Consider the following 21347-nt stretch of genomic DNA (forward strand, 5'->3'; position numbering starts at 1 on the left):
CATGATAGTGCAATGATGGATGCATATCATTAGATGTTTGTCCAAACCCACGGGATGTACAACACCAAGAGTGAACGCTAACATAAGCTATGGACTTTGGACGATCATGATGTGTCAGTGCTGGTGTATCAACTGTAGCAAATGTTCCATCTGGCAGGAGATGTGGATTATGGGGAAGGCTGTGAAGGAGTGGGAGCAGGGGGTCCATGGGAAATCTCTGTACCTTCCTTCCAATTTTGCTGTGAAACTGAAACTGCTCTAAAAAATTAATGTTTATTTAATAGATGAGGGAGAAACAAAGACTTTTTTTAAACAAACAAAATTGGGAGAATTCATCATCAGAAGAATAAACTGCAGGAAATGTTGACGGACTTTCTTCAAAAGGAAAGAAAATAATAACTGTATGGCAACTTGGCCCACACAAAAGAATAAAGAGGAGAACTCCTAAAAGTCACAATAAAAAACCCACCAGATTCAGAAATGGGCAGATGACTTGAATAGGCATTTCTCCAAAGACGACTTACAAGTAGCCAATAAACACACAAAAAGACGCCCATCACTCATCACTAGAGAGATGGAAATTTCTCTGCAATGACATACCACTTCATACCCATTAGGATGGCTAAAAAACCCCCCAGAAAACAAGTGTTGTTGGGGATGTGGTGAAATCAGAACCTTCGTGTGCTGTTGGTGAGGATCTAAAATGGTGTGGCCACTGTGGACAACAGTATGGTGGTTCCTCAAAAAATTAAAGAGAATTATGGGGCGCCTGGGTGGCTCAGTCCGTTGAGCATCCAACTTCGGCTCAGGTCATGATCTCACGGTCTGTGAGTTCGAGCCCCACATCGGGCTCTGTGCTGATGGCTCAGAGCCTGGAGCCTGCTTCGGATTCTGTGTCTCCCTCTTTCTCTGACCCTCCCCCCGCTCATGCTCTGTCTCTCTCTGTCAAAAATAAATAAAACATTAAAAAAATTTTAAAAACATTAAACAGAATTATCATATCCAGCAATTCCATTAGAAGTGTCCATCGACAGAGGAATGGATAAGCAAAACGTGCTATATATATAAGTATATATATATATATATGCACAGTGGCATATTATTCAGCTTTAAAAAGAAAGGAAAATCTGACACACACGCTACCACAGTAATGAATCTTGAGGACATGACGCTAAGTGATGTAAGCCAGGCACAGAAAGACAAATACTGTAGGAGGTACTGAGAGTAGTCAAAACCATAAAGGCAGAAAGTAGAAGTGTGGTTGCCATTATACAGGGAGGAGGGGAGAGCAGGGAGTTTGTGTTTATTGTGTTTTTGTGAGCATACAGTTTCAGTGTCATAAGATGGAAAGTCCTGGACATGGATGGTGGTGATGGCCACACAGCAACGTGAATGTTCTTTACACTACTGAACTGTGCACTTAAAAATGGTTAAGATTTAGGGGCGCCTGGGTGGCTCAGTCGGTTAAGCGTCCGACTTCGGCTCAGGTCACGATCTCGCGGTCCGCGAGTTCGAGCCCTGCGTTGGGCTCTGGGCTGATGGCTCAGAGCCTGGAGCCTGCTTCCGATTCTGTGTCTCCCTCTCTCTCTGCCCCTCCCCCATTCATGTCTGTTTCTCTCTGTCTCAAAAATAAGTAAACGTTAAAAAAAAAATTAAAAAAAAAAGGCTAAGATGGTAAATATGCACAGTACAAAAATTTTTCTAAGAAGGAAAATGATTGGAAATGGTAAATATCTGGGTCACCATTTTTCTCACTTGCAAATCTCAAATCTAAAATAATGGACACTTTAAAAGAAATACAGTGACGATGTATTATAGAACGTATAATCCACATAGATGAAAACCTGTGAAAACAATAGCACAAAAGGCAGGAGAAGAAAGCGCCTTCGACTATACGCAAAGTTGTATAATATTATTTGAAGACAGACAGTGGTACGCGAAGCATGTGTATTACAAACTGCAGAGAAACAACTGAAAGGAAACTGAAGTGTAGCTCGTAAGCTAGTGGTAGGAACATTTAACTGATAAAAAGCCAGTAAAAGAAGGGGGAAAGGAACAAAGAGTAGATCTCAAGGAAACAGAACAAGAAAACGGTGGCTTCCCTTTGCAGATATAACATCAGGAGTCACTAGTGTCGCCCAGCAGGGTGTGGCCTCCTCTCCCACGACAGCCGCAGGCTCAGGGGGCACCCAGATGCACCGAGCTCCTGGCCCCATTGGGTGGGGGAGCTGCCTTTCCCTGGGCCCATTTCTTTCCAGCCTTGCCCACGGCTCACTCACCTCCCAGCGGCAGCTTTCTCTGCCCGTTTTGTCTAGAGTCGCTTCCCTGGCCCGCTGCTCTGCCTCTGAGTATTTCCTTCAAAGTGCTAATTACACATGGAACCTTAGGAATTAACTGCTCTGAGCACAGAGACTACGTTCTCTGCTGAAGAGCCAATCTAGTGCTCGACACCCAGCAGGTGCTTTCAGTGGAAGATCCGCCAAGAATTGGAAGGGTGGGCTCCCAGCTTCGCTCTGCCTCCTCCTGCCCCTCAGCCCCCCAGGACCACTGGGGGCTGCTCTCCGAGGCCGGGGCCTCCTGGTCTCCAGGCTGTTCTCCACCGCCACGCTGGACTCCCACAGGACTCCGCCGTGCTTTCGCTCTCCCGGAAGCCTTCCCGGCCCCTAGTGCTGGGTCAGAGCCCCTCTCAGTGTCCAGAGCCCCCCGGGAGTCCCTGGTCCCTGCACTTGTCACCCTGCTGTTCATCTGGCCAGCGGCCCACCACACCGTCAGCTCCTGGAGGGTGGGACTGGGTGTGGCCTCTCTCCAAACACCCGGGCTCCCCACCTGGCTCAGAGTTCATGGTCAACAGCCTCTTTTCTATAACCCAGTGCATCGGAGACAAAGCAAAGCTGGGTGAGTGGGGCATTGACTCCTATTCACCAGGAGGCTGCCCAGACGGAGCTCCTGAACTGCAGACTTCTTGTTTAAATTTTTTTTTTACATGTTTATTCATTTTTGAGAGAGACAGACAGAGCACGAGTGGGCAAGGGGTAGAGAGAGAGGGAGACAGAATCCGAAGCAGGCTCCAGGCTCTGAGCTGTCAGCACTAGAGCCCGACATGGGGTTTGAACCCATGAACCGTGAGATCATGACCTGAGCTGAAGCCAGAGGCTTAACCGACTAAGCCACCCAGGCGCCCCATGAGCTGGAAACTTCTGGCCCACATGCCCTTCTAGGAAGTAAACGTCCCAGGCAGACCCCCTCCCACCACCCCCCCCAGCCCCCATCCCCCCCAGGGCAGGGCTCCAGCCTCTTCTGGCCCTTCCCAGGCCTCTCTGCCATTGTCATGGCTCTCTTGCCCAGTGCAGGAGTTAGAGCTCCCAGCCTTCCTAATCAGATGCCACGGGGCCAGGGTTGGCCCTAATGGGGACAAGAAGCCCTCCTCTCCTGAGCGAGGGTTTGCTCAGCAACAAGACGTGGGCTGGTGTGTTGGGGGGGGCACATGGGGGAACCTACTTGAGAGAAGCCATTTACAGTCAGCAATATCTATCTGCATGCTGACAATTAATGCACTCTTGCCCTTCAAAAGCAGTTCCCTTTTCATTAAAGTTGTCCCCATGGGGCCTCAGCTTGGCAACACTTTCCCAGCTGTTGGTTTGAGCTATTGTAAGCACCCGAGTTGAAAACGGCATGACTTTATTTTTTTATTTTTTATTTTTTTAATGTTTATTTATTTTTGAGACAGAGAGAGACAGAGCATGAACGGGGGAGGGGCAGAGAGAGAGGGAGACACAGAATCGGAAGCAGGCTCCAGGCTCCGGGCCATCAGCCCAGAGCCCGACACGGAGCTTGAACTCACGGAGCGTGAGATCGTGACCTGAGCTGAAGTCGGACACTTAACCGACTGAGCCACCCAGGCGCCCCAAAAACGGCATGACTTTAAAAGTAATTCAGATATTTTATAAAATTTAACATTGTCCCCCGTCCCAAACTGGGTCTGGATTAGACCCTGAAATCCGAGTTTGGGCACAGAATTTAGGTATCATCTTGGTCATTATTCAGCACTGTAAACACGAGGCCATTCTAGCTCTATCACCTTTAGCTCGGAGACCTTGCATCTCTGGTGCCCCAGTTTCCTCATCTGTAAAATGGGGCTAATCGTGTTTGCCTCACAGATGTCGTGAGGGCTGGAAGAGACAAGAGAGCGTAAAACTCTTAGCACAGGGTCTGGGGCGCATTCCATGTTCCACAAATAAGTGTAGTGGGGATGGTCAATGTTTTTAACATTGAGGCAACATAGGATAACAGAAAGAGGATTGACTTCAAAGTTAGGTATTTTGAAATGTAACTTTGCACCCATGATTTCTCTGGGCCTCGCTTTCTCTGTCTTTAAAATGGGGGTAAGGATGTCTCTCCCACACGGGTGTGGTGATGGGTAAATAAAATCGTGTCCATAAGGCGACTGGTGTATTTTAGAGATAAGAGGAGCCAGCCCCAGAGAGGGTAACGTCATGCCCGAAGCCACACAGGAGGTGTTCTTGAAGATGAGCTCACTGGGGTTCTTACCCTAGAGTTCACGGGCCCCTAAACGGTTCGTGAGGGAGCCGAAGGGTCCCAGGACACGAAGTTAAAGCAGTTTTGTAATATCTCTTGTGGGGAAAGCGTCAACCGTTTTTATCAGATTCTCAAAGTGACCCCGGTCTCCAAAAGTTGAAAGAACCTCTGTCCTAATTTAACCCCCTTCGCTTCACAGGTGGAGAAACCGTGTCCCAGAGAGAGAGCAAGGTCCCTGCAAGTTAGAGACACGCCAGAATTCCGCAGGGAATGAGACCCTCCCTCCTGCGGGAGGCCCTGGGGGTGTCTAATTCTGGGACGCGTTCTCCTCGGGAAACGGTCCTGATCACAGCCGTCAGAATTTTTCAAACTCTGCTCCCATCCTGCAGCCACCCCCTCTCCAGGTGCTGTAGAATCTTGGTTCCTAGAGGTTCGTAGGGGTCGGTCCCGTTTTGGGGGGACTTGGGCAGCGATCTGGCATTTTCGCCGGGTGAAGCAGGCAGCCCCCGCCCTGTCAATGGCCAGTGCTTACTGACCACACCAGGAGCGGACCAGGGCGCGGGAGGGGTCTCCAGCTGGGGTGGCAGAGGATGAGCGCTTCTGGGGATTTGGGGGGGGGGGGGGAAGGCACTGGTTAGTAGTGGGTGGGTGAGCGTGAGGTGCTTGTGAGACCCTCAGCAGGGGAAGCGCCAGGAAAGCAGGCTCGTGCCCACCGCTCCCCTCCCCCAGCAGGTACTGCTTTCCCCCCACCCCCATCCTTCACCCCCAGCCCTGGCCCGGGGGTCCTGACTTGCTGACAAGCTCGGGGGCTTTTGGCTTCGCTTGCTTTGAGCTGCTACCTGGGTTTCTGATCAGATCTCACACGTACTTCCTTCCACCCCGGAATCACACCACGGGCCCCTCTCCAGGACTCACAGGCGTTTGGTTTCCTGCTTCCAAAGCAGCCCGAGTCCCCGGCCCTAACCCCCCTCGCTTGTTAATCCGCAAAGCTGCTTCTGCAAATAATGGCACACACCACCAGGTTTGATTAATTAACTGCGCAAAAATGATGGGGAAACCAGTGAAGGAGATAATTATGCAAAACAGAAAGTGTCAGATTCACTACGTTCCCCTCCGCACGCTGAGGATTGGGGGGTGGGAGGGGCGGCCCTGGTTTCCTGGGAGCTGCCTGGTGAGTGAGCTCCCCAACAACAAATCCCGCTGGCGAAAGGTCAGGAGGAGGGACAAAGATGGGGGGGGGGGGGGGTGTGCACGTGGGGAGCAGGGCACACCTGAGGGGAGGGACCTGGGGCCACTCCCAGGTGTGCTTGCTAAAGGAGCCCCCGCCCAGCCGGCCCCAATCCTGTGCGCAGAGATTGCAATAAAGCCCTTCACTGGGGCCCCCCGGGGGCTCTGTCAGCTAAGCGTCTGACTCTCGGTTTCAGCTCAGGTCATGATCTCGTAGTTTGGGGAGTTCCAGCCCGGCATCCGGCTCTGTGCGGACAGCGTGGAGCCTGCTTGAGATTCTCCGTCTCCCTCTCTCTCTCTCTGCCTCCCTCCACTTATGCTGTCTCCTCTAAGTAAACAAATAAACTTTAAAAAAAAAAAAAGCCACGTCCATTTCTCCTCTGTCCCGTTCTGCTTCTCCCTGCCTTATGCCGTCTTTCCTCCCTCCGGAATGGTAGGCCCAGGGGTTGAGGTAGAAGGAGGCAGAGCTGACGTGTTGGCCGAATTCCCAGGCCTGCTTGGGCCGGACCTCGAAGACAGAGGAGTCCTGGGGGCGTGTGAGGCCTCCCGGCTGCAGCTGCGGCTATCCCAGGGCACTGGGGCCTCCCCGATTCCCTGGATCTCCATCTTTCTAAGGGGAGGGCCGGTCCAGAGCGGGACTGGAGTGAGCCCGGCCCCCCTCCCCGGCCAGTGGCGTTTGCCGGTCTACCACACCGTCCCCCATCCCTGGCCCAGCCCACACTGCGTGTCCCCGCCCCCCACTGTGTGATCTGGGGGTCTCGGGGTGGACTTTTCTCCCCTCTCCCCGGAGGCCCCGCCCAGGCGGGGCAGCCGCGCATGCCGACCCACCTCCTGCCCGCCTCGGCGTCGCGGTAGTCCTCGATGGCCAGCCGGAGCTTGCGCCGGTGCAGGGAGCTGCACACGCCCAGGCCCAGCTCCAGGTCCTCGTCACTCAGGCTCAGCAGCACCTGCTCCCCCGGGAGGTGAGGACTGAGCGCCCAGGAGGGAGGTTTGGGTGGGCACCCGAGGCTCCCGGGGCCTGCCGCTGGCTGCACAGCCGAGGCCTGGGGGGGGGGGGGGGGGGGGTCTGCGGGCATGAGGCTGGCCCCCCCCCCCCCGTTGGACCCCCTCCCCCACCCCGTCTCCCTGCCCATCCTCCTCTGCAGTCCAGGCAGAGCACTTGGCCTGTCCCTGCTCCAGGAAGTGGGAATCACATCCTGGCCAAAAGCGCCCTCTAGGCCAGTCTCCACCTCCCCTCCAGCCAGGTACGGGAAGGTTAGGCTCAGAGGGCTCTCTATGTGCCTTCCAGGGGAGACGCGATGGCTTACTGGGGCCCCTGGCCCGGCTCCTAGAACACAGCTCCTCCTCGCCCGGGGACGGGATGCCGGTGGCGTGGGTGGAGCAGGCCAGCTTTGGACCGCTAAGGCTCATGGGAGGGCGAGGGGCGTTCCCACCGGGGTCCCGGAGGTGCCCTACCTTCCCACTCTTGACGTTCTCTGCACACGCCTTGACGTACATGGGCATGGCCATGACCACCTCCAGCCAGGCCTGGACGGTACCCGGCCTTCCAGTGGGACATGGGGGTGGTCCGGACCAGTTCCACCTGCTGCAGCCGGTCCGTCTGCTCCTCGCCCTCCGACAGGCTGAGGCTCTGCCGCGTGGGGCTGCACTGGCTGTCCGAGTCTGCAACACACAAGCGCAAGCTTGCTGGGGAGGGGGCGGCGGGGGGGGGGAGGGGGGCGCTGTGGGGGGAGGGGCAGGGACTGGGCCGGCTGCCCCCTGAGTCTGCACTCCCAGGGTGCAGGAGGAGGGCAGGGATGGCTTCCCCTCGTGCGCGTCTTCTTGGCCAAATCAAAACGGCTCTCGTTTTGTTTTGCTGCCCCTCCCCCATGACAAAAGTAATCTGTCCCCCCCCACCCCACAAAAGAATTTCAAAAACTTAATCCAGAAAAGAATGAAAATAAAACAGTGAAAATCGCCCCCAATCCCACGCCCCCCCCCCCCCCAGAGACAGCAGCTGTTCGTGCTTAGCTAAATATTCTTTGGGTTACACAAATGCCCACGCTTACAAACACACAGACCCACGCGCAGACACTCTGTTTTGTAAGACGCTGTTCTCATTCATGCCACGGAGGATGTCTTTCCGTCTCAGCAGAGATCTGCCATAGCTTTTGACTGCACAGGAGCCATCAGAGGATACATTCTAATTTACCTCGCCTGCCTCCTGCCGATGGGCACGAATTGTTCCCCATTTTTCGCTGGTGTATACATCACGGCAGTCACCTGTTGGCCATGGGCTGATTTGGTTTCTTAGGATAAATGGAGCCTCAGCTCCTTCCTGAACACCCCAAAACCTGTTTCCGGAGTAGCCCCCCCCCCCCCCCCCCAGACAAAAACGTCTACCTGCCAGCATTTCCCGGCCCTGTTCGATCCAGGGTCAGCCACAACAACACCTGATGTACAGGCCAAGTTCAGTTCACACAGACTCTACTGAGAGGGGAAAGAGTCTCTTTCTCTAAAGCAGGGTTAAATAAACACCCAAACTCAACACCACAAGAAATGACAAGCATGAGAAAAAATAAGCCTGGTGCATTATAAATTACCGTTAACGATGTAAAAAAAATGCTGATGCATCAAATCGGGCACAGGGTTAAAACAATGTGTGTGAAGTCACACAGGTGTTTACAGTTACTGAGCGTGGGTGCCAGGAAGGATGAGGTTACTCTTCCACACTTTTGTGTGTCATCAGCGTTCCACAATGAACATGCACAAGTTGGAATAATTAAAAAAAAATAGGAAACTGTAAGTGGTTATTGATGGGAGTGTATCTGAACGAATGATGCTGCCTTCCTATATTGGAATATATGTCATTGATAAGAAATCTATCACTGGAGAATAGTTTTGACATGGGAAGATGTTCATGATCCATTGCCGAGTGAAAAAGACCCCACGAGACAGCAGGTACAACCTAATCCCCACTGTGTTTTTTTTAACGTTTATTTTTTTTTAATGTTTATTTATTTTGGAGAGAAAGGGAGAGACGGAGCATGAGCGGGGGAGGGGCAGAGAGCGAGGGAGACACAGAATCTGAAGGAGACTCCAGGCTCTGAGCTGTCAGCACAGAGCCCGGCGTGGGGCTCGAACTCACGGACCGTGAGATCATGACCTGAGCCGAAGTCGGACGCTCAACCAATTGAGCCACCCAGGTGCCCACCCCCACCACTGTATTTTTTTTTTTTAACGTTTATTTTTGAGACAGAGAGAGACAGAGCATGAACGGGGGAAGGGCAGAGAGAGAGGGAGACACAGAATCCGAAGCAGGCTCCAGGCTCTGAGCCATCAGCCCAGAGCCCGATGCGGGGCTCGAACTCACGCAACGTGAGATGGTGACCTGAGCTGAAGTCGGACGCTTAACCGACTGAGCCACCCAGGTGCCCCCCCACCACTGTATTTTTAAAATGATACATATATATATATGACTATATAATATATAACTATAATTGTGTGTGTATATGTATATTTATACACATAAGATATTAGTTGGATAAATGTTAGAAGTCTGTCTGGAATGGGGTGATGGGTTAATGGTGCATAAGTGTGTGTATGTGCGTGTGAGTGTGCGAGAGTATTTGCATGTGTGCATACTTTCCTGTTTTCCACGTGTCCTGCATTGACTGCATTATGTTTGAATAACGAATAACGTGGTTTTGTTTTTTTAATTTTTTTTTAACGTTTATTTATTTTTGAGACAGAGAGAGACAGAGCATGAACGGGGGAGGGACAGAGCGAGAGGGAGACACAGAATCGGAAGCAGGCTCCAGGCTCCGGGCCGTCAGCCCAGAGCCCGACACGGGGCTCGAACTCATGGACCGCGAGATGGTGACCTGAGCTGAAGTTGGACGCTTAACCGACTGAGCCGCTTAACCGACTGAGCCACCCAGCCACCCCAGCGAATAACGTGGTTTTGAAAACCACAGCCTAGAAACCTTGTTCAAGTTACGAGGCTGCTTTCCTTCACCCCCTCCCCTGCCCCTGCCATTTAAACTCTTTGGAAACAGCTGCATAATTTTGGTGGCCACGCATGCATCCAGCTCTGCGGAAACTTCTCTAACACCGGGGGCCTCGAACTGCCCAGCCAGGGACCCTTGGGAGCCCACAGCTGCCGGCCAGGAAGATGTCACTCCTGGTTCTGCAGGGCACTTGGGCGGAGTGACCTAATTCAGGGTGGGCAGATATGCTGCTTCGTGCCTCAGTTTCTATCTCTGTAAGGTTGGCATGATACTGTTCCCTGCCACCTGCCTCCTCTCCTGGGCTGGGTCCCCAGTCCCAGCACATGTTGCCATGACGCCCGGGAATGCGGAAGCAGCAGCTTCCTCTGCAGCCCTGCCTGGGGGCCCCCAAGTTTCTGCCTGGTGACAGAGCTGCCTTTTCCCAGCCTCGGTGTCCCTCTTGCTGGTCCCCGGCTCCCAAGGACAGGTTTGGCTTTTGCAGGGAAGTCTTTCTGATTGGGTCCTATCAGTGGCACCCAAACAGGGTGCCCTCCCTGGGCTGGAGAGCTGAAAGCTCCTGTGTTCCTGTGGCTGGGTCCTGCCTCTGTTACGTGCTTCTGGGAAGATGAGAGACGAACGTCACCACATCTGGTTACCTGAAATTCCGAGACACCGCCCGTGTTGTCCGTTTGGACCGGGCCTGTGGAAAGAGACCAGGCTTCAGGGTTGAATAGACCCTGGCTGTGGGCAAATTTCTTCACCTCTTCAAGTCTCAGTTTTCCCGTCTATAAAATGGGAATAAAAACAATACTCTCTACCTCCCAGGTTAATGACTATGATAAATTCTGAACGCGAAGCTATCGTGGGCACCGGGTAGAAGGTGGTTATTGTTGGGAATAAAGGGCCCCTCCCTGAGGACTGCCTTCCTGGGGTGAAACGTGGCTTGAGTTCGGCTCAGGTGCTTACAGGGGTCCCGCTTGGTGTCGAGCCCAGCTGAAACGCATCGTCCCAGCTGGACCCTGGCCTGGTCCAGGTGGGAGGGTGGGGCTCCCCGCGAGGCGAGGGGTGGGCGGTGTGTGGCTGGGCCTCCCCAGATAAAGGCGACAAAGGAGGCACAGGAAAGAGGAAGGAAGGAGAAGATAGGCAATGGAGAAAGTGAGAGGAGAGAGACTGAGAGCAACAACAAGGACACAGGTAAACAGGAAGGAGAGAGTGAGCGGAGGGTGGAGAGGGAGCCTCAGGTAAGTGGGCAAAGAGGAAAAGCAACCCCCCCCCCCCGCCCCGCGCGTGCGTGTTTTCCCAAGCGTGTGACCGTGTGCGGGTCATTCTGTGGTTAGGGGGCCCCGGGCCTGTGACGAGAGCTGGCTCTTCAACTCCCATTACTTATGGCGTCCAGGCTCGAGGAATGTCAGAGGCTGAGCTGGGCTCATACGAGCAAACCACACATTCTGGTTTTTGAGAACAGCTATCGGCGCCCCCCCACCCCCGCCCCCCGGCCGCCACGTCCTCCCCGCAAACTCCTCCACCCCCAGCACTCAGGACGGAGCTCCAAGGCGACGCTGCAGAAGGGCTGAGGGGGGAGGCGTCTTTGGGGTCATAAACCATTAATTAAGGGTACTTTCCAAAATGCAGGCAGCAGGATGCCAGATTTTATGTTCAGGATTCCATCAATCTTGGATTTTATTTCCCCTCTGTCTCAGCCTGAGAGTGGGCATAACTCACGTTTACAGTTGGTGAGTTCGAGAGGCTGGCCGAGCCCCTGGCAGAGTCTTGAGAGGAGGTGTCGCCAAGAGGCAGTCTGGGTCCTTTGGCACACGGTGGGGGAGGGGACTGTGGTGGCTCTGGCAGAAGAGGTTCTACCTTCTCCCACCTGATGGATCGGCTGGTCCAAATAAGCCCAAGGTATTTACTATCTGGCCTGTTACAGAAAATCCTTTACGGAAAACTTGAGGTTCTGAGGCTGGCACTGAAATACAAGAGACCTGGGTTTAAGTGCCGGCTCTTCTGCTTACCAGCCAGATGATCTGGGAGAGTGTTTTGAATGTTCTCAGCCTCGCTTTTACCATCTGTGAAATGGGATGATAATAATGTCTAATCTCACAGGCCTAAGTGGGAATTAGTGAGGGGATGTACCATCCACACAAAGTGCTCAGCTCAGTGTCTGGCATTCAGTGGGTGCTCAGGGGCTGCGTGGGGGCCTCCGTCCTCTGCAAGTTCATGTCACAAACGGTCTACACTGGCTCTGTCCAGTATGGTAGGTACAAGCCACACGTGGCTATCGAGCACCTGTAATGCGGCTTGTCCACATTGAGAAGTGTCTACGGTATAAAATACTGAGTTTTGAAGACTTTGTCCAAAGAAAGAAGAAGTAATCCCAATAATCTTTATATTGATCACATGTTGAAATGCTAATATTTGGGGCGTATTGGGTTAAATCGGATATTATTAAAATTCATCTCACCTGTTTCTTTTTACTTTTTCATGTGTCTACTAGAGTCTAAAACTACATGTGGGACTCATGGTATTTTTGCTGGACAGAGCTGGATTAGATGGAAGGTTTTGTTTGTTTTCTCACCGTATTTCCCCCCTTCTGTTGGTTTGGAAGTGAAGCGTCCTGTTTCTCCGTTTTTGGTTCAGTGGTTCTCAAAGTGGGGTCCCTGTGCCAGCTGCATCAGCAGCACGTGGGGACTTGTTAGCCGTGCAGATTCTAGGACTGCCCCCCCCCCCCCAAGTTCCTGGAGCAGAAGGTCTGAATGTTGGGCCAAATAATCCGCATTTTAACAAGCCCCTCCCCCGCCCAGGTGATTCTGATGTGTGCTGAATTCTAGAACCACTCTTTAATGGTTTCCCTTGAAAACTTACGCGTATTTAACTTGAAACCTAGGGTAGAGCGGATCTTAATGCTCTGTCCCCAATTATAAGTTACTTAAAACATTCTGATCACTCTTTCTGACTTATAACCTACCCTGTCGATTATTTTAATTCTGTCCTTTGAAAAAGCCCCATAATTTTAGACATTATCATCATGGTTATTTTCTGCTGATCATATTGACCTGAAATAATTTCCCTACATGGTTCATCACTTCCTGTGTCTCAGACCTTACTTCTAAGGTAATTTTTCTCATTCCTGAAGGACGCGATTTAAAATTTCCTCTGGGAGTATTTGGTGGTAAGCTCTTACAACTTTTGTTTATGTGGGGGGAAAAAGCCTCTATTTCCCCCTTGTCCTTCAGAGAGCTTTGCTGGCCACACAGTTTTAGGTTGACGATCATTTGCTTCTGGCACCTTGAATACATGGCTCCACGGTCTTCTGTCTTCCTTTTTGCTAAAGAGAAGGCAGCTGTCGCCAGTAAAATTGTTCTTTTTGTTATCTACTTTTAAGATTGCGTCTTTGCCTTTGTGGTCCTGCAGTTTCATTACGATGTGGCTAGATGTGGATGTCTTCTTATTCCGAATGATGTAAATTGTGCTTCTGGTATCTGTGCGTTCACGTTTGGAATATTCTCGAGCATTCTCTCTTAAAATTTTACCTCTTCTCCATTCTCTCCATTTGCTCTCCTGCTGGGACTGGGCTTTCTAATTCTGTCTTCCCTCTCGTGTAACCTAGTGCTGTCCAACAGAATTTTCTGCGATGGTGGAAATGTTGGATAATCTGCATTGTCCAATGTGACAGCTGTTAGCCACATATGACTGCGGGCACTCAGAATGTGGCTGGTGCAGCTGAGGAACTGAGCTTAAGTTGTTATTTAATTTTAATTCAAATACAGGTTTATGTTGCCATGTGTGGCTAGCGGCTATTGTGGGGGACCAGAAAACTCTAATTTCTCCCCACGGTTTCCCAGAATGCAGCATTTCCAGCATTGCATTCTGGGTAATTTCCTTACACCTGTTTTCCATTTTTAAAATCCTCTCTTCGGATATTTACACTGCTGGTTAATCCAGCCTTGGATTTTATGTATTTATTTTTTTAAGTTTTTTTTGTTTTGTTTTGTTTTTTTTTTTTTAAGCTTTACTTATTTTGAGAGAGAGCACGAGCAGAGGAGGGGCAGGAAGGGTTCATCACTGCCAACTGCAGAGCCTGGTGTGGGGCTCGAACCCACGAACCGTGAGATCATGACCCGAGCCGAAGTCAAGAGTCAGACGCTTAACTGACTGAGCCACCCAGGCACCCCAGATTTTATTTTTTTTAATGTTACTATGTATTCCTGGTCTGTTTAGATGGTCTTTTGTTGATTACTCATGTTATGGTTTCATCTTAAATTTAAAAAAAATTTTATGTTTATTTATTTATTTTGAGGGGGCGGGGGAAGAGAAACAGAGAGAGGAAGAGGGAGAATCCTAACCAGGCTCCGTGCTGGGCTCTGAGCCTGGCGTGGGGCTCGATCCCATGAACTGTGAGATCATGACCTGAGCTGATCTCTAGAGTTGGATGCTTAACCACTTGAGCCCCCCAGGTGCCCCTCATCTTAATTTTTTTTTTTAAAGAACGACCTACGTGTTAGCTTATATTTGGTATTGGTAATTCCTGTATCTGAAAAGACCGTGGAGGCTCTAGATTGGTTGTGTTTTTCTGTGGATTTGCATGCGTGCTGAACTCAGGTTTGATCTTCTGGGAATCTCTAGGGTCTAAATAGCAGGTGCTGTCCTCCAGAGAGGATTTGCCGGCGTAGGAGGAGATAGGGAATGGGGATGATACCTGGCAGCAGGGACCACTTCGTTCCTGTTAGAGGGACCTGGGAGGACGAGGGACCACAGACTCTGTTCCTTCGCTGTGCCACGCCCTGACACGGACTTCCCGGTACACAGTCCTGACATCAGCATCTGTTCCCAGGACAGACCCCGGTTTCCACACTGAGTTATCACTCACTGCTCCTCGTTCTGGGATTAGCTCACAGCTTCTTAGTTTTGGATAGGGGCAACTTGGGGATATCCCTAACTTTTGGTGATGTCGGAGATACATGAGGAAGTATGCTCTATTTTAGCTTTAGTGGTTCTGTGGAGGGAGGGTCCCCGGTCCGTCTTGCTCCGCGCGGCCCCGAGAGGACGTCCCTCTTGGCCGAGGGCACTGTCCACCCAGCGCTCTTCACGTTCTGTGGGCACCGCTGGTGGGCGGGTCTGTCCGTCTGCCTTTGCCACAAAGGGAGTTCCCAGGTCAGAGGTCAGGTCTCTCCACCTCTTTACCACCCAAGTCTGGTTCACGGTGATGCTTAATGCCATCGGCAGAAGCCCAAGTTATGGGAAAAGGACAGTCGGTGTTTTTGTTTTAATTTGAATCTTCCCAGGGACCTCTTCTGCTCAACATCCATCACCGGTTCCCTGGATGAAGCCCAGACTCCTTACATGACAAGACTCTCTGCGACTCAGCCCTTGGCTGGCTTCTCCTCTGTCCCTCACCCCCTCTCTGGCACCCTGGGCTTCTGGCACTTTTCCAGCACTCCTGATCCCCTCCCCCACCTCGAATCCATTGCACCTGCTTCTCTCTGCCTGAAAGGCCCTCCCGGCCGCTGGCTTATCTGCTTGGTAAACATTCTTATGAAGCCTTCAGGCTCTAGTGAAATGTTGCCTCTTCCAGGGACCCCTTCTCAGGTCACCTGGGGGAGGCCGGTCACCAGCACGCCTCCGCTCCAGGTGCGTGTGCTCGCGGGGCTCTCAGGAACCCAGGGGCTCTTCCTGCCTGCGCTTCTCTCGGCTGAAATTAACGAACGGTCAGGGGATTACTTGGTGAATGGCAACCCCGGAAGGAAGGGGGCGGGGCCTGCTTTTGCTCCCTCGGTATCTCTGGCCCTCAGCAAGGGCTCAATCTCTGTCGATCTCTGTGGTGTAGATTCACCCACCGTGGCCGATTTCACTGACCAGCAAGAGGTCGCTGGATGTGAGCGAGGAAATCTGTTTGTGAGCCTGTATGAGCCGGATCCTGCCCTCTACTGCCTGGACAGAAGGTGCTCTAGAGACGCTGGTTAAAAGAAAGCAGGCAGGATGAGAGGTAAGGAGGGAGGGAGGCCTCTCCCTCCAGGCTCCTCTTCGTCCCACCTCCTTTCGGCCACATCAAGCTGCTTGCAGCTTCTTGAACACACCATATGGTCTCATTCCTGTTTCTCAGCCTCTCGACATCAGCGCTGCTGAATGACATCTGGGACTGGCTCATTCTTTGTCGTGGGGGCTGTCCTGCGCCGGGGAGGATGGTTAGGGGCATACCTGGCCTCCACACCCTAGATGCCAGTGAGCACACAGTGTGGCTGCTCCGGGCGCCCCCATCCTTCCGCCCCGGGGCCCCTCTGTTCTCAGACCCACCCTGCTCTGCCAGCCAAGTAAGGTCAAAACTCCCTGCCCTTGGGCAGTGGCAGGGAGCCCCCTGTCAGCACTTATCCAGCCAGAAGCTGAATTCTCATTTTTAAAATTCTGCATTATAATATGAGAAAGTAACATTTTATGGCCTGATAACAGCCGCTGCATTGCATGGAGATGCTTTGCTGGAGCCCGCAGTCACAGCCCCTGTGAAAGATGTGCAAAAGACAGACCCTGGAGTGCCAGACCGACAACACAGGTTCACACGGCATCGAGTCACTGATCGTGTAGCTGCTGGGGTGACGGCGGGACCCCGGTGGGCTCGCCACCCGCCCACAACACCCTGACCCCAGTGCCCAGCGGGTGCTTGGAGGCCCTGAGCTCAAAAGCTGACGGCACTCCCTCCCCCCATGTCCTTTAAAATCCACAAGACCGGGGCACCTGGCTCTATCGGTTAAGCATCCGACTTCGGCTCAGGTCATGATCTCAAGGTGTGAGTTCGAGCCCTGCGTTGGGCTCAGCTGACAGCTCAGAGCTTGGCGCCTCCTTTGGATTCTGTCTCCCTCTCTCTGACCCTCCCCTGCTCATTCTCTGTCTCTCTCTCTCTCTCAAAAATAAATAAACATTAAAAAAATAAGAAAGAAAATCCACAGAACCACAAAGCACACATACAAGTCAGACAGAGTTCAGCCCTTACCAGCGATAACCGTTTGATGCGTTCAGAGAAAACCTCACATATTTCCCTTTCCCCTCCTTTTTGGTGCCTGGCAAAGGCCCTAAGCTTGTGCTCACTGTGTCTGTCCCCTGGGGCGACAAGACCCCTGTCCCCAACCTCAGAGGACATCTTCCCTCCTCCCCCCCCCCCCCCCCCGTCACCACTTCCCGCCAGCCCCTTGGGGAATTTTCCCAAGAGGCAGGGAATCGATTTCCTGGACTGGGCAAGGCTTCACCTGCTCTGTACTGTACTCACTTCCCGGGTAGCTGATTGGCAAGTATTTCTTAATTTTACAGACTTAGGGGCAAGATGTGGAGACGAGGTCCAGGGCAGGCAGGTGCAGTGTTATCCAATGACAGCCACTGTCTGCTTTAACAATGTAGAAAGAAGCTTTCCTTTTTGCTCCTTGCTGACCTGTCTCCCCCCCCCCCCCCCGCCCCCCACCGAATAGTGCCCACGTTTGGGAAGACCTTCTTAGAGTCTGATCTGCGCCTGAAATCTCTCTGCCCTTTTGTTTATGCTGGGGGCGGCCTCCCCCTGTGTTCCCACGGCTAGTACTCTTGAGGGCCTAGTTTCCTAACTGGCTTTTCTACCGATGGGCGGGTCTGGGAGGTGAGGCCTGTAGGAAGCAGAGGCTGGGGGCTGGAGAAGGATCGGTCTCCCAGGGCCCCGTGGAGACAGGACGAGTTTGCGTCTGTACGGCTCTTGGGAGGCCAGGTTAGAGCATCCAGTTGCTGTGTGCTTTGAGGGCCCAGCTGTGCCCGGGCTCCCTGATGGGATTTTCAGCCTGGCGCCCAGCCCTCCCGGCTCCCCTCCGGCCCTCAGGACCTCTGAGGTCCTTTCTGGGTCGGCTCAGCCTGCTTCTGTGAGTCCCGTGGACTGCGGTTATCAGGATGGTCGTGGGACCCTATCCGTTTGCTCGCTGGCACAGGGGGGACCCCCAGCGAGTCAGATCTGTGGACCTCTGGCTCAGGGCGAGGCCCCCAGAGCCAATGCCGCTCTCTGGGATCATCCTAAGCGGTGAGTGCAAACTGTCCAGCCTCCAACCTCCTTCAAAATACTCCCAGCTGCCTGGAACTTTCCTGTACCTGCGATGAGCTACACTGTTTCTGGCACCAAGGCTAATTTAGGAAGAGCAAAGATGCTTCTGAGCAGATCTTTAATGTCCTTCAAAATGAAGAGCGAGCTCTGGTGGGGCTCATGGAGGGCATTCTTACAACTTCGACCCCTAACTGGAATTGTCAGGGAAAAAGCTGGTGCTGGTCTTGACTTTCTGGAGATGAGAGGGGACTAAGCCACTCTGACAGCTCCTGGCTTTGTCAGCTGTACTTGCACCTGCCTGGGTTTAGGGCGCTGTTGGACCCCAATTCTTATCCTTGTTTCATCACGTGCTATGTCCCCTCGGCTGTTTCTGTCGCCTGTCTGAGCCTCCGTGTCCTCCCTTGTAAGGTTGGGACCATAACAGACCCTTCGTGCGATTTTGGTGAGGACTACATTAGGGTGACTTCTGTCGTCTCGTGTTCACACCTGCATCCTCCGCCCGAGCCCTAGGCCTGGCACACGGGGAGCGGCCAGCCCGTGTTTGTCGAATGACTTACTGAGTGTATGTCAAGGGCCTGGACTCGCCTGGCACTCAGGAAATGTCTGCAGATCGCGTCCTCCTCTCCTCCCCCGGCTTTTCTCACTCCCTACGCCCTTCTTCCCCCCGCCAGAAGCCAGTCCTTGTCCTCCGTCCTCAGCCTGACACCCACACCGTATCCCTGGGCCTGCAGGTTACGGCTGTTTCCGCACCGGTGACCACGCATCCGCCTGGCATTTCTGGGAGAGCTTGGGGTCCCCCTTTGTCAGCCCATCAACACCTCCACCTGAGGGTGAAGCGAGGCCTCCCCTGCCACCCTCTCCATCTCTGAATCCCACCGAGCGCGGCCACGAGAAATGGTGGAGTCCCCTGGCTGGGCTCCGGGCCGCAGGCAGGCTGCCCCCGAGTCTGACCACAGCCCTCTGGGGGCCAGGCGGGCTCAGGATTCCTGTGCCGAATCCAGAATTCGGAGGGCACCTGCTACTTCCTCAACACCCCGAGCTCTGGGAGCCCTGCTCTGGGTTCAGAAACGAGCGTGGTCCCCTGCTGCCGGGCTCCCCATCGAGGGAAGGGCCGCAGGGCCCTCTGGTGAAGGAGGACACGTGTCAAATTGAGATGGACGCCTGTGGCCGGGCAGGCACACGGGGCTCTGCGATCAAGGGGAAAGACAAGGACAGAGGGAATCCAGAGCAGACGTGGCAGAGCAGGTGGCCTGGAGACAGACCGGGGCTGTGGAAATTTTTCTTCCCCCAAAGAACACAGATCTTCTAAAAAACCTGAGTTGCCAGTAGTAAGAACTGCGGTGTATCTGTGGCATTTTTGGCTTCTTTTGAAAGATCAGGAGGTCTGGAAGCACTAGAGCCCAGCGGGGCTTGCTTCCTTAGGAGGGGCCAGACTGCGGGGCCGCCGGGTACCCTCTTCCCAACCTGCCGGAGGCCTCTGGGACCGGGACATAGCGGGAATGAGGGGCGTAAGCGTGCAGCTCGGTGCTGGCTCCCGAGAGTGCTCGTGGAGGTGAGCCCCTGTCATCGCCCACAGCACTGTGCGGCGGGGGCCGCTAGAGCTGACCTAAAGCGGAGAGGGTTTCAGGAAAGACATTCCAGCTCTTATCGGGAGGCCCCCGCCGTGACGGCTGGGCTTGCCCGGTGCTTTCCAGCTCAGTGAGCGGCTGCGTTCCCATTGCACGGATGAGGCCAGTGGAGCTCAGAGACGTCAATCAGGTGTGGACAGAACGCACAGCCAGGACGCAGAGTCCGTGTCTTAGGCCACTGGCCCACGTTTCCTCTCACGTGAGTGTCCTGCCACGCTGAGACACACAGCTGCCATAGGCTGGACACTTCTGCCCGTTTGTTACGTCATCTTGGCAGTGGCCTCAGGAGATAGGCAGTTTTGTGTCCATCTCATGGAGGGGAAAACCGAGGCCCAAAGGGACTGGGTGAGTGAGTGGCTTCTTTGGGATCGAACCCAGAGGTCTGGCTCCAAAGCCTGGTCTTTCCTCAACGCTCCTCCCTGCACTGCTTGGTTTTTATCAGTTCTGCTGGGTTCAGGCTGTCGCCGAAACGATCGTGTGTTTCCCGCACACGCAAGGAGAGACGGAGGGGACCTGGCAGTGGCTCTCACTCGCGAGTTGCAGTTGGTGACCCAGCCTGTCATCTCTGACCCTCAGAGCCTGTAGACAGGCCCTCAGATTCCCTCTGGCCTGTCGGGAGCCTCCTGCCCTGTCGCCACAGCACTGGCGTCTGCGGTGACAGCTGCTAGGGGCGGATTTCTCTCCTCCCTGGCCTGCCCGCCCCCAACCGCAGGCTCCGTGCCGCCCCCCCCGAGACATGGGTGTCCTAGCAAGGAGGGGAGCTGGCACTGTGTGTGCACGGACCCAGCTTGGATGTGCCACCAGTGTCTGTGGCCTGTCCCGGGGAAAGCCATTAGGCAGCTCAGAGCTGGTGGGGAGACAGGGCAGGCGGGGCCAGCTGTGCCGGCAGGATGTGCCCATTCCTGTCCCTGTCCAAGGCCCTGTGGCAATGGACTGGGCCTCTCTGCCTATGCCTAGGACCCGGGACGGCCACAAGATGAATTCCCTGGGGCTGGCACTTCTTAGCCAGCCCGCGGGGGCCCGTGTGCAGATGCCCTATACTGACTCAGGTCCTTTCTAACTAAGCAAAGGGGATAGAAAGAGGCCCACCTGGCCTTGATCCTGGCTCACTCCTTAAGGCACGTGGGAATCCCACGCGAGCCTCAGGAACTTTCCAGGGCTAAATGATGTCAGAAGTGTGGTGGGCTCCAAGCTCTCCAAAGAACCACTGGCTTAGCGCCTCCAAGCACAGGATACAGGGGCTGAAGGAGTCGCCCATTGCCACACGTCCCAGAGGGGTAGGGGGTGCTCCATGGAACTAGACAAAAAACACAGCGTCCTTGAGGCACCTGGATGGCTCAGTCAGTTAAGCATCTGACTCCTGGTTTCGGCTCAGGTCGTGATTTCAAGGTTCGTGGGTTCGGGCCCCGCGTCAGGCTCCACACTGTGCAAGCCTGCTTGGGATTCTCTCTCTCTCTCCCTCTCTCTACCCCTCTCCTGCTTGTGTTCTCTCTCTATCAAAATAAACCTTAAAAAATGCATGGTTCTGTGGTCCATTAAGTTTGGGAAACACAAGGTGGGAAAAAGTGTGGTATTTTTCTTCACTGCAGAACTTGTCAGAGCCTTACAGAGCTAACGTGTTGTGTTGATTCTCTAAGGGTTAGAGACACGGCATTGTTTCCAAGACGACCCAAGCATTTATTCCCCGCCCCCCCCCCCCCTCGCCGCGCCCCGAATCTTGTGGTCTGCTCAGAGCCTGGGTTCTAGAACTGGCTCAGCCGCTGACACCCTGCTTGGCTGTAGGCAAGTCCCTTCCCATCCGTAATGTGAGGGGAGTGGGCAAGAAGCCACGAGAGCCCTCTCACCTCTAATTCACGCTTGTACTAAGCTTCCTTCACACCTATACTGAGGGGCCTGCCTGCCCGTCTCACAGGGAGGGTGAGGGGCTGAAATGAGATCACTGCCGTC

General features: G+C 53.6%; 1 protein-coding gene across 1 annotated transcript in view; it reads right to left on the bottom strand.

The window, feature by feature from the left end:
• Positions 1 to 21347, bottom strand: part of KAZN (kazrin, periplakin interacting protein) — a 1070250-nt gene that overhangs the window by 24208 nt on the left and 1024695 nt on the right. Inside the window, 3 exon segments of the mRNA XM_019461891.2 lie at positions 6592 to 6710; positions 7219 to 7302; positions 7304 to 7425. Of these exon segments, the coding sequence (XP_019317436.2) occupies positions 6592 to 6710; positions 7219 to 7302; positions 7304 to 7425 (325 nt within the window).

This window comes from Panthera pardus, unplaced genomic scaffold (assembly GCF_024362965.1).
Source record: "Panthera pardus isolate Hobbes unplaced genomic scaffold, ASM2436296v1 HiC_scaffold_11, whole genome shotgun sequence".
In the NCBI taxonomy this organism is placed as follows: Eukaryota; Metazoa; Chordata; class Mammalia; order Carnivora; family Felidae; genus Panthera; species Panthera pardus.